An 11,555-nucleotide genomic window follows, 5' to 3' on the forward strand; every position below is an offset into this window, starting at 1 on the left:
ATTCATTTTTTGAGATGGTTTGTAGGAACAGGAACCAGTCTGTGGTGTGGCTTTCAAAAGCCTGCCTTAAGAGTGCCTGGGTGGCTCAGTGGTTGAGTGTCTGCCTTTAGGTCAGGCTGTGATCCTGGGGTCCTGGGATCGAGTCCTGCATTGGGCTCCCTACAGGGACCCTCTTCTCCCTCTGCCTGTGTCTCTGCCTCTCTCTCTGTGTGTCTCTCATGAATAAGTAAAATCTCCCAAAATAAAATAAAATAAAAAATAAAATAAAATAAAATAAAATAAAATAAAATAAAATCCTGCCTTAGTTTGACCACACGTCTCCCATCTGAAGGCAAAAATCTCCCAGGGATAGCTGTGTTCACCAGGGGCCATGGCTTGGGGTGAGGGTCCTGGACTCTGCCCACCAGGGTGAAACTTGCCATCACCTCATGACTGGCAGTGTGACCTGGGGTGAGTTCCCTTAGCCCTGGGCCTCTGTGATGGCAGGGCCCGAGCTTGGAGGGCCATACCTGACTATAGGCTCCAGCCACTGCCCTGTGCCTATGCGTGAGCAGTCCTGAGGTGGGATGCAGGGCTGTTCTGGGGCCTGACCATGACTTGGATTTCCCTTTGACTGGCCGGCCAAGACTCCTCCTCCTGCCCCATCCCCCTTGTTCCCGCTCCTTCCACAGGTGTCAGACATGCCTAGTGGGCCGAGGGCACCGCTCCCCTCCTCCCCCCAGCCAGTCTCTCAAATGGCTAACCCTATCTTGGCATTGGCTATGCAACAGACCTACTGACGCAGTCACCTCATCTGTCAACAGGGATGACGACAGTATCCATGCCTCATAAAGGTTTTTGTGAAGATTAGTCAACCCACTGAAACCTGGAAAAAAAGTCCCTGCCACATGGTAACCATTCAATAGATGGGAGCAATGAAGATGACCCCTAATGTTGCATAATGTGCCAAATACCTCAAGTGCTTTCCCCGCCATCAGCCTGCTTGCTTCTCACAGCAGCCCTGTGTTAGCAGGCTGGAAGGAGAACTATCACTATTTCATGACGAGAAGCTAAGTGGCCTCCATCATTCATGAAGGGACAAAGCTCAATTTAAAACTCGGATCTTCGTTATACAATTTCATTCATATGGTGAACATAAAAAACAGTGATAGGGATTATAGAGGAAGGAGAAAAAATGAGTGGGAAATATCAGAGAGGGTAATAGAACATCAGAGACTCCTAACTGGGAAATGAACAAGGGGTAGTGGAAGGGGAGGTGGGCGGGGGGATGGGGTGACTGGGTGACGGGCACTGAAGGGAGCACTTTACAGGATGAGCACTGGCTGTTACACGAGATGTTGGCAAATTGAACTCCAATAAAAAAATATACATCAATCAATCAATCAATCAATCTTGGATCTTCAGACTCCTTGCTTAAAATTCTTCACACAGGAAATACTGCAACCCTACCGGAAGATAGACTTGGGAAAACTATGTGTAGAGTACACCAGGCACCTGAATTCAACTGCATTCTCCGGGGGTCGTGTAGGACGCAGTACCAGATTGTGGGATCTCAAACAGTAAATTCTAGCCCTTATCATTTCCACACCTCAGCTGTAGCAGGTGAATCCTTGTTTTTGGAAGTGCATTATAAAGAAACAGCAGTCAGATCTTTCTGTGAGGTCGGTACTACAAAGTCGAAACGTGCTCTGAATGCCAGGCCAAAGGCTGACACCCTGCTGAGCTTATAGCTTCCTATGTTCCCCTAATGTTCTATGAGCTCAAAGGAAGGGGCAGGAGGATACATGGGCCCAGCCCAGAAATGGCGCAAGAAAGAGCTGGAATTGCTGAGATGTGCGAGGCGAAGCCCAGGGTGAGCAGTCACAAGAGGCACCTCCTCTTTAAGGAAGATGTCAATATTGAGGTCCAAAAGACAGCAATTTCAGGGTATATTATATGTTTACATGGAGAGGAAGCAGCATGGCAATAACTAATTTGCAAAGATAACACAGCTAAAAAGAGCAGAGACCATAGAGGCATCGCTGGAGGGATGGTGGCTGGAAGGGCAAGAGGTAGGCAGACAACCTCATGGTGTGTCTGCCCCGCTCACAGCTCTATCTCAGCACCAGGAACAGCTCCGGGCCCACAGTGCTTGCTGAATAAACATTTATGGAGTGGATGAACGATCGATCGATAAAAGGAGAGAAACAAAGATGGACACTTAAAGGCTGAAAATATGTGTTAAAGAAAGAGGAAGCGAAATAAAATCAATGTTTTTGAGTGAGGGGAACAGGAAAGAGCTAGAAGCAAGCAAGGAAAACAGGTGTGTGTTCTGAAGTGTACACAACCTGTGCATAAGAGATGGGGCAAAGGTCTGCCACTGAAAAAAGCTGCATCTGAGACTGTGCCCACTGGACCACGTCCTGCCTTAGAAAGTCAGAATGGGCAGAGGGCCCTAGACTTGCAAGATGAGAAGGTTCTGGAGGTGTGTTTCACATCCATGCCAATGTACCTACCACTATTGAACTGTACACTTAAAAATGGTTAGGATGGTACATTTTGCTAATGGGATTTTTTTACCATAATAAATCAAATTTAAATTTTAAAAAAATTAGAAAAAAAGGGCTTGGAATTAGAAGAAAAAGGTTCATCTACACTCAATTCTTTAAGATACACTTCACAAAGAATATGAAATAAGAAATATAGAGTGACTTTAAAAGAAATAATGAATAATTTTTAAAAATTATACAGGACTGAATGTCACAAAGGAAACTAGGACTAGGCATTCCTCAGTTCAGGAAATTAAGCATTTCAGAAAAAAACAAAGTAACAAGATTCATGAACTTTTAGGGAGAAGAGAAACTAGAAGGGGAAATAACCATGAGAAGTTTATCTCCAAATAAAAGCAAAGAAATAATGAAGTCAATGTAAGAGAGAAAACATTTAATTTTATTAACTTAGAGAAAACAGAGTCTTTATAACAACTAACTTGCTATATGGTGTGCAGCTTGCCAAATCATATTTTTAAAAAAACCATATTTATGATAACAGAACTTCTAAAATTAACTTGACTACATGAAAGCATATTAACTGGAACTTTGTTATTAGAAGCACTTAAAATGCTATTTCTATCACAATCTTTTTATTTATTTACTTATCTTTATTTTTTTAAGCTTTATTTATTTTTAGCAATCTCTGTACTCAACGTGGGTCTCAAACTCAGGACCCCAAGGTCGAGAGTTGCACGTTCCACCGACTGAGCCAGCCAGGTACCCCACATTCTGACTTTTAAATAAGGAAATAAGAAAAACCATATAGCTTACAGGTTCAAAATTATGTGTTAATTCTGGTACTATTTCTGAAATAATGAAGCTGATCTTTAAGAAGCAAGGTAAACATCTGAGCCTCGGTCCCATTACCTCTTTGGGTCCAATTGTTCCAGAGGGGAAGCTGAGTGTGGGCAGTGTGTGCGCAGAACACTCTCACATCTTGAGGAGCAAGCAGTTCCATAAAGTGAGAGGACTCCAAGAAATCTTTCTTACAATTCAGGATCGAAGTAGCCTGTTCAGAAACGTGCACTAACCTTCCAGACAGAAATGAAAAAACTGCCACAAAGGTATCCTATGAAAAACATTTAAAATAATGAAAAGATTGAGATACTTACAAACAATATTCCCTGAAACAGAATTTCTTCGAGACTCCTAATGTGATCAACACACACAAACACATATCCTGCAAAGGCAGCATAATTCTCCAACATATCCCTTAATAATCATCATAAAACCTGTGTTTTATCTTCTGAAGGACTGATTTCTATACCAAACAATATACCAGCTCTTCCTGCATCGACTAAATGTGCGTATGACGTACCCACTTTTGATTCCTTCTCTTTTGCAAACTGAGGGGAATGTCTTGTCTTCACCAATGCCTGATTCTAAGCTTCAAGACCACACTCAAAATTCTCTTCCTTCATGACACTGTCTTTGACCAACCTCACTACGTAAGAATCATTTCTCATGTCTGTCCCATCAGACATCAATAACATTTACAGTTGGCCACGGCTTGTGGCTGCTAGCATTGGCATGTCTTCCTCTCTAGCTTTATTCTGAAGATCTTAAAAAGGGAAAATATCTTCTTAAACTTTTCCTTCTTATATTCCGCCATATTCAGTAGTGTCCCATAAACACACAAGTCAGTAAAACAAGTATCTATTGTGATACCAGGGATAGCTCCTGTTCCACTATTACAAGATCTTGAAGTTACAATCTTGTTGAGGTCTAAACATAAAACTAAGGGATATCCATCACATCAGTAAGGCATGAGGCTGAATTATTTTGTCCACATGAAGAGATTCAAAAAATGATACGCTAAATGTCTCTTCCAAAATTTTACAGAAAAATGACAGCATCTCAACTCACCTGTTCTATAAAATCCAGTTGTTACAACTTGAAGTAGTAGGTATTGGAACTAAGAATGATATAAATACAAATTAACAATTCGGAGATTAGAATAAAAATGGGGGCAATTACTCTGCATTTTATGTTTTCCTCTTAATTCAAGAGAACTCAAGGATGCTCAGAAGGCAGGGGGGGCACGGAAGGGAAGCCCAGTAGACCACCCCTCACGTGCTGCCTCTTGGGTTGAGATCTGTGCTCTGGCAAGGGCAGGAGAAACTATCTATACAATGCCTCTTGGGCAGTGTGCTTCTATTCTTTGCCTCGCACTGTGGTTACTAAAACTCTGAGGTTATTAGGCTTAAAAATCTACGTCTTGATAAGGTTGTTAAGAAATATCACCCAGGTTGAGACTGCAAAATTTGTGAATTCTTACTGTGTTTTTGGAAGTATACCCTGAAGCAAGAGTGGCCAGCTCCTCAAGACTGTACACGGTCGCATCTGTTTGAAGTGTTCCACTCTGACTGAGAATCTGGAAAAACTCACTGCTTGCTAAGAAACACAGGAAAATAAACAGACAGTCCAGTGACAGCAATATCTTTAGGAAATCATTTTTACCATAATCAAAGTTGGCTTATTTTTTAGGATGAGGACACCTTGGCGTGTATGCCTCAAAACCAGATCATCTTCTTTCACCTATAACACGAATAGCTGTACAAATGTAAGCTTTTGAATTTTAGCATTTCCTGATGTTCTGCATTGCCAGGAGCAAGATCCACATAAGGTACTGAAACCCAAAATTCCAAACACACACAGGTGATGTGTTTATGGCAGAAACATTACTTTCGTATCCAAGAACCGTGTGTCATACATGAAGTTAGAGAGATTTGTTTTAAAGAAAATGTATACTTTATTAAATCCCTGGAAAAGAAAACTCAGAGATAAAAAGGAAAAAAGTTTGCAACTGTTCATTTTTAATTTGGCAAAGTCCTGATATATCATGAATGCACTCTAATTGTATGTGGATAACGGCAAGGTGAGCTGTATTTAATCAAATGTATTTTTTCCCCAATATCCTTAGAAGATAACGACTGTGTAAAAGTGACTCTTTAAAATGTGCTAAACCCTACTCTCCTGCAACAAATCATCAAAATCTGGCACAGTCACTAAGCAGCAGTTCCTAAACTATTATACAAATAAGGTCCTCCTGATTTTCCTAATTTGCAAAACTAAGACATAGTTTCTGTGTAGATTTGCTCATCTCACATCAAGCACCATAAAAAGCTCAAAACATTTCAGGGACTAGAAGCACACTGACAACTCTTCCAGCTTGGCCAATGTTTATGAGCAAATTGATGCACTTGCATGACTGCAATTCCTCCCCAGCTCATTTACCTTGTACACTGTGTACACAGCGAAGGGCATAGTTGAGAGCATCTAGGGTACTTGGCTTACTGTGTCTGCCTGATGGAAAGTATTTTTTCATTTCTTGCACAACCATTACAAGTTCTTCAGAAACTCTGTTTCGATCTTGCTGTTCACTGTAAGATAAAAAGAAAAAAAAAAGCTTGTCAATTCACACTTTCAATTTTAGGAGCAATCAACATCTACTGTATGAACAGCATATGATGTGCCAAGCAACTTTCTAGATGCTTCCCATGGATCAACTCATTTAGTTCACAGGTTTATTTTCCCCTTTGGACAGGTGGTGGGATCTCAGCCAAAGAAACTGGTCAACATCAAATATTTTCCATCCATTCTCATTCCCACTTCAGCCCCCCGCTCAGCTAAATCCTTCACCACTCTTTCTGTGCTTCTGGTATTCTTTTTTCATAATCCTTCAGTCTCCCAGAGCGTTACGTCCCAAGTTGTCTGAGCATCCCCCCTGAACTTTCTCCTAGGCTTACCAACGAAGGAATAAAACGATTTAAGCTCTCCTTTCCCTGTACTGATCATCCAAGAACAAACAGATCAGGGGGGTCACCTGTTGGTGCTCTCCACCTGTGGGCTCTGCAGTTGGGATTTCTCGCTCCACACCTCCTCCTGTCCTTTCCCCAGGGCCTCAGAGCAACAGGCCTGTGGTTCCCGAGGCTCGGACCCCCTGGAGTCCAGAGATTTGGACACTCCCAGGTCTTCGCGGGGGTCCATCTTTTTTGCACGGCTGCTCTCGGTCTGTTGCCCGCTTCTTTTTCACTTTGCAATCAGCGACAGAAATGTCTCATTTTGGTCCATGCCATTGCCTTAGGGAAGGTGATCTGTCATCAGGAGCCAGCAGACACTGATCCCTGTCACCTGGAGGAAGCGTCCTCTGCAGGATCTGCATGCAGTCTTGGGTGGCTCCGCTCGCAGGGGCAGCCCGGGGCGGGGCAGGAGGCCGAGGGACAGATGCCCAGTCACACGGCTCCTGTGGGCTGCAGCCGGGCTGTGACAGCGCCCCCGCCCCGACCCCGCCGGCCGCGCGGCCAGACCCTCCCATTCAGCAGCCTGCCCCCCGGGGCTCCGCATGGGTGGCCGCGCCCGAACACTGGACCCGGGCACGGGGAACTTCCAGCGCCAAGTTCCGGGGCCCCGGGTTCCCGCCCGGCGCCACCCGGCCGCCGGCCCCAGTACGGAGGGCGGGCTCGGGGAGACCGCTCCCGGCCCCGGGAGAGCACTCACCCGCCACGGCCACCGAGCCACCGCCGCCGCGCGCCCCGCCCCGCCCGCCGGGAGCAGTCCCGAGGCCCGCCGCGTGCTGGGGGGAGCCGCCGCCGCGCCCCCCGCGCGCCACGTGACGCGGCCCCGCCCTCAGCCACGCGATTGGCTGCCGCGGCCGGCTCTGCGCGCCCCCATTGGCCAGGGGGCGGGGCCGCGCCGGGGGGGGGCCCGGGTTACATAAGCGGAGGCGGGTGGGCGGGAGATGGCCCCCGGGCACGTTCCAGAGCGCCGGGGGTCCGGCGGAGGGCGGCGTGCGGCCAATCCCGGCGGGCTGGCGCGCAGCGGAGGGCTGGGCGGCCCCGAGGGGCCTGGAGCTGGGGCCGGGCCAGCCGAGCGCTCCGCCCCCTCACGGCGCCGGGAAAGGGAGGGGCGGAAGCCGGCTGCGGGGCGGGGATAGGGCGCTCGAGCCGCCAATCACGAGGGGCCGGGACCCGGGCGGGGTTGGCCCGCCTCCAGGTGAGGGGCGGGGGGAGCCGGGCGGCTGCGAGCGCGGGTGGCGGGGGCCGCCAGCTCGCGGATGGGGGCGCACCTGGGGCGCGGGTCGGGCGGCTCCCGGGCAGAGGGAAGAAGCGCGTCCGAGCTCCGTGTCTGCGCCTTCTCGTTCCCTTGTTTGCGTCTTGCTCATCCTTCCTGCTCGGGCGCCCGCTGGTGCTTGAGGCTCCGAGATGCTTGAGGCTCCGGGGGTCCGGGCAGTAAGCAGCCCCACGGAGATCACAGCCGAGTCCGGAAACGGAATACTGACGACGGACTCTATACACATTTTCCTGGGCTTTCCTGAAGTTACAGGTTGATTTGGCAACTGGGGGAAGACAAGTGTATGTAAAAGACGCGGTTTCAGAGAAGGAAGGTGTAGCGAAGTCCTTTTAAAAATAGCAGTCTGAAGGGCCTTCAGATTGTATGTGGGCTCATCCGAAGTGCAGAACTCCGCCCCTTTCCAGTGCCTGGAACGTGAAAAATCTTCAGTGTTTATCGGATGAATGAAAGGAATTGTATAGAAAGGGAAGGGAGGGGGGAGTGACGTGCGGCAATTGTTCATACCGTGTATTGGATGAACCACTGATACCAGAGCTGCCTCTCAAGCTTTGTTTTGTCAAACTGCGTTCATTCAACAGATAGTCATTGAGTGGATGATCTAGGCCGAGGGGATTGTGGTCCCTGAGACGGAGTGGTGGCAAAAGTCCCTGCCATTCAAGGAGTCAACCTTTTATGAAGACGTAAAACACAAACGAGTGCACAGAGGTCAGAAGTGGAAAGCGCTGTGTGGAACGTGAAACAGTATTAAGTGTGGCTGGACAGGGATGGAGGGTGAAGCAGGTGGCAGATACATCAACCTGGTGATGGCGGAAGCCTCTCTGAGAAGACGAATTGAAACCTGAGTGTGTGGGGGGAGGGAGATGGGGGCAGGACACCTGCAGTGCCGCTGATAGAGCAGGTGTGTTGTTAAGAAAGAGAATGACGGTCTGCTTTGGTTGGAGAGTTCCCAGAGCGAGGCGGAATGGTGTGAGGGGAGGTCAGGAAGTTAGGAAGTGCTGGATTATAATTAGGGAATGCAATTTTGATTTTTTTTTTTTCTAATGGTAGTGGAAAGAGGATTTAAAGTAAGACAGTGATCTGTATCAGCCAGACTTCTACACAGGAAGCTGTTAGTTACACGAAGAGGGCTGAGGATCCTTTGGACTAGGCTGGTGCCAGGAAGGATGGTGAGAGGAGGCTGGAGGTGGGATGCTTCTGGAGCGCAGACCCTTGCTGAGGAGTTGAATGTATGTTGTGAAATGAGAGTTATCAGGCATGACTCCTGGATCTTTGGTTTAAGCAGTGCTGAGTGTCATGGGTCATCGAGTCATCAACTTAGATGGACAAGTCTGGGGATGGTAAGTTTTGATGAGGGGAGAATGGAGACTTGTTTCCCACACACTGTTTGAGACATGCATTACATGTGCCAGTGGGGTTGTCCGGTGGGTGATTGGCTCTCCCAGTCTGGGATGTAGGGGAGAGGCCAGGGATGGAGATAGACCTGACATTTGGGGGAGGCCAGAGTCCCTATGGCATTGATAGACATGGGTGAGATGATGTCAACATGGGAATGCAGACAGAGGGATCCCTGGGTGACTCAGCAGTTTAGCACCTGCCTTCGGCCCAGGGCGTGTTCCTGAAGACGTGGGATCGAGTCCCACATCAGGCGCTCTGCATGGAGCCTGCTTCTCCCTCTGCCTGTGTCTCTGCCTCTCTTTCTCTCGGTCTCTCATGAATAAGTAAATAAAATCTTTTAAAAAAAATAAAAAAAGAGAATGCAGACAGAAAAGGGCCAAAGGCCAAGACTGAGACATGGGGTGGGGGTGGGGGGCAGGGAGATTCAGAGGAAGAGCAGAGAGCCAAGCAAAGAATAAGGAGCCATAGATGGGGTTGAAAGAAAAGCAGAATGTTGGATCATGGAATCTAGATAAACTATTACAAGGAGAGAGCTATTGACTGTATAAAATGCTGGTGATACTCAGAGTAAGACAGAGAATTTTCTGTTATGCTTCACCAAGATGATGACCTTGGTTAAAGATGTCTCAGTAGTGTTGGTGGAAGGAAAAGCACAATGTGAGGCCGTGGAGAGGGATTTTGCTGTGTGGAGCCGGAGACAAGTGTTTGCACAAGGGAAGGAGGTGGGACCACGATTAGGGTCTGATGGGATGACCCAACAGGGAGGGAGAGGGGACAAGCAGGAAGAATTTCTGCAGACAAGGGGGGAATTGCCGGAGGGAAGGCTTCTGTTGGGCTCCAGATCCAGAGCTTTGCCTAAGGCAGGCACTTGTGTTAACGGGATTGTCTAAGGTCTTGAGGGTATACAGACAAGTAGAATTTGAAATGCACTTAGCTTGCTGTTTAGAGGATGAGAAAACATTATTTTTATTTTCTAATAATTATGCAATAACTGGTTTATGTGGTAAATTGTAGTTTTACAGATTGAATTTTCTGCTAGTGTGAAAAGCAACTCAGTTGTAAATAAGGATGTTATTTAAGATTTTATTTTTAAGTAATCTATATACACAACATAGGTCTCAAACTCACAACCCTGAGATCAAGAGTTGCATGCTCCACTGACTGAGCCAGCCAGGCGCCCCCAAGGATGCTATTTTTAAATGTACTAAGCAGCCTAGTCAATCTTAAACAAATAATCCTCACTCAAAACCAGTTTTTAAAAAATTACCATACTTTCAAAAACATCTTATTAGTGATGCAAATATAGAATTGCCATGTAAGATGCACAATTCATTAGAAAATACTTATGAACCAAGGCAAATTTGCCCTATTCTTTCACTGAAATTGTCAGCAGGAAGGCAAATGTTCACAAACCCTGCATTTCTCTTTCCGGTGACATGTGTTCCTGGCCACCTCTGAAGTTAGGCATGGTCATGTGACTTGCCATGGCCAGTAAAATGTGAGCAGACTCGCAGCTGGCAGCTTCAAGAGCCAGCGCACAATTCCTGATGTTCCCTTCCTGCCACAGTGATAACCTGAAACAAATGTTTACTGTAAGTCCCTCCCTGAGGGAGTGCGATTAGAAACTTCCTGTTGCCTGGCATTGGACATGTAGCATGAGTGAGAAACAAACTTGGAGCTTTTCAGATTTGGAGTACGTTTACTATTATAGCACTCCTCCAATACATTCTGAGTGATATATATGGTGAATAAAAATACCAAGTCCAGTGGACTTGTTTGGCATGGACACTGGATGGCTGGTGGGACCATTCTCTGGAACATACACTATTAACTGTAGGAAGAGGAATGTGCAGCAGGAGAATGCTTAATTCTCTTTGGCCCACGCTGAATTTGAGAGGCTTATGTCCATTAGGCCAGGAATCAGCAGTACATTAATGAATAGAGATGTGGGAATAGGTAAGTTTGACCAGGAAAAGTGAGTAGAATGGAAAGAGAAATTGGCTGAGGACTCAGCTGGCTAAGGAATCCTGACATTTATGGGAAAGGCAGAACAGAGCCCATTTATTGTAGATTTTCCTTCAAAATCTCAAAAATGGCACCAAAATTTTATAGAAAAAGTCCTGAAACGAGGACTGAACAGCACAATTCTACTGTGAGTACTTTGCCTGGACATAACAGCATTCCAGATAAGAAGAGCGGTGACCATCTATCCAAGGCCAAGGCAACAGGAAGAAGTCAACCTTTCTCCCAGTAGGACTTCTATAGGAAACGGACATTTTTTTTGTAACTATAAGCAAAGGGCATTTCCACCCATATTACATTGATCCTTAGGGGTGGCAGATTAAGAGTGGAAGTATATTCAAGGGGAAGGAAATGCAGAATCAAAAAGAGAGCCATGTATTTGGAGAAGTCTCTCACCCATCCACGTTATCTTCCCCAGGTGCCACGTAGGCAGCTGTCTCTTCTATGACATATAGAGCCAGCTCTGCACGTTACTCTTTAAAGAACATATATTCAAGAAACTCAAAAGCCTGAACATTTTGGTTGTTGTGAGAA

At 46.6% G+C, this 11,555-nt stretch overlaps 1 protein-coding gene across 11 annotated transcripts in view; it reads right to left on the reverse strand.

Annotated features, from left to right (window-relative positions):
- PER3 (period circadian regulator 3) overlaps nt 1–7,118 on the reverse strand; it is a 55,369-nt gene extending 48,251 nt beyond the window's left edge. Inside the window, exons 1-5 of one of the 11 annotated variants that reach the window (XM_072819808.1) lie at nt 7,032–7,118; nt 6,358–6,665; nt 5,769–5,914; nt 4,810–4,925; nt 3,399–3,600 (exon numbers count right to left, since the gene is read on the reverse strand). In XM_072819808.1, the coding sequence (XP_072675909.1) occupies nt 3,399–3,600; nt 4,810–4,925; nt 5,769–5,914; nt 6,358–6,521 (628 nt within the window). In that variant the 5' untranslated portion in view covers nt 6,522–6,665; nt 7,032–7,118. The other 10 variants (XM_072819809.1, XM_072819813.1, XM_072819816.1 and 7 more) reach the window with 10 other exon arrangements.
- Nucleotides 7,119–11,555: the final 4,437 nt, after the last annotated feature.

The sequence above is a fragment of the Canis lupus genome, chromosome 3 (assembly GCF_048164855.1).
Source record: "Canis lupus baileyi chromosome 3, mCanLup2.hap1, whole genome shotgun sequence".
Classification (NCBI taxonomy): Eukaryota; Metazoa; Chordata; class Mammalia; order Carnivora; family Canidae; genus Canis; species Canis lupus.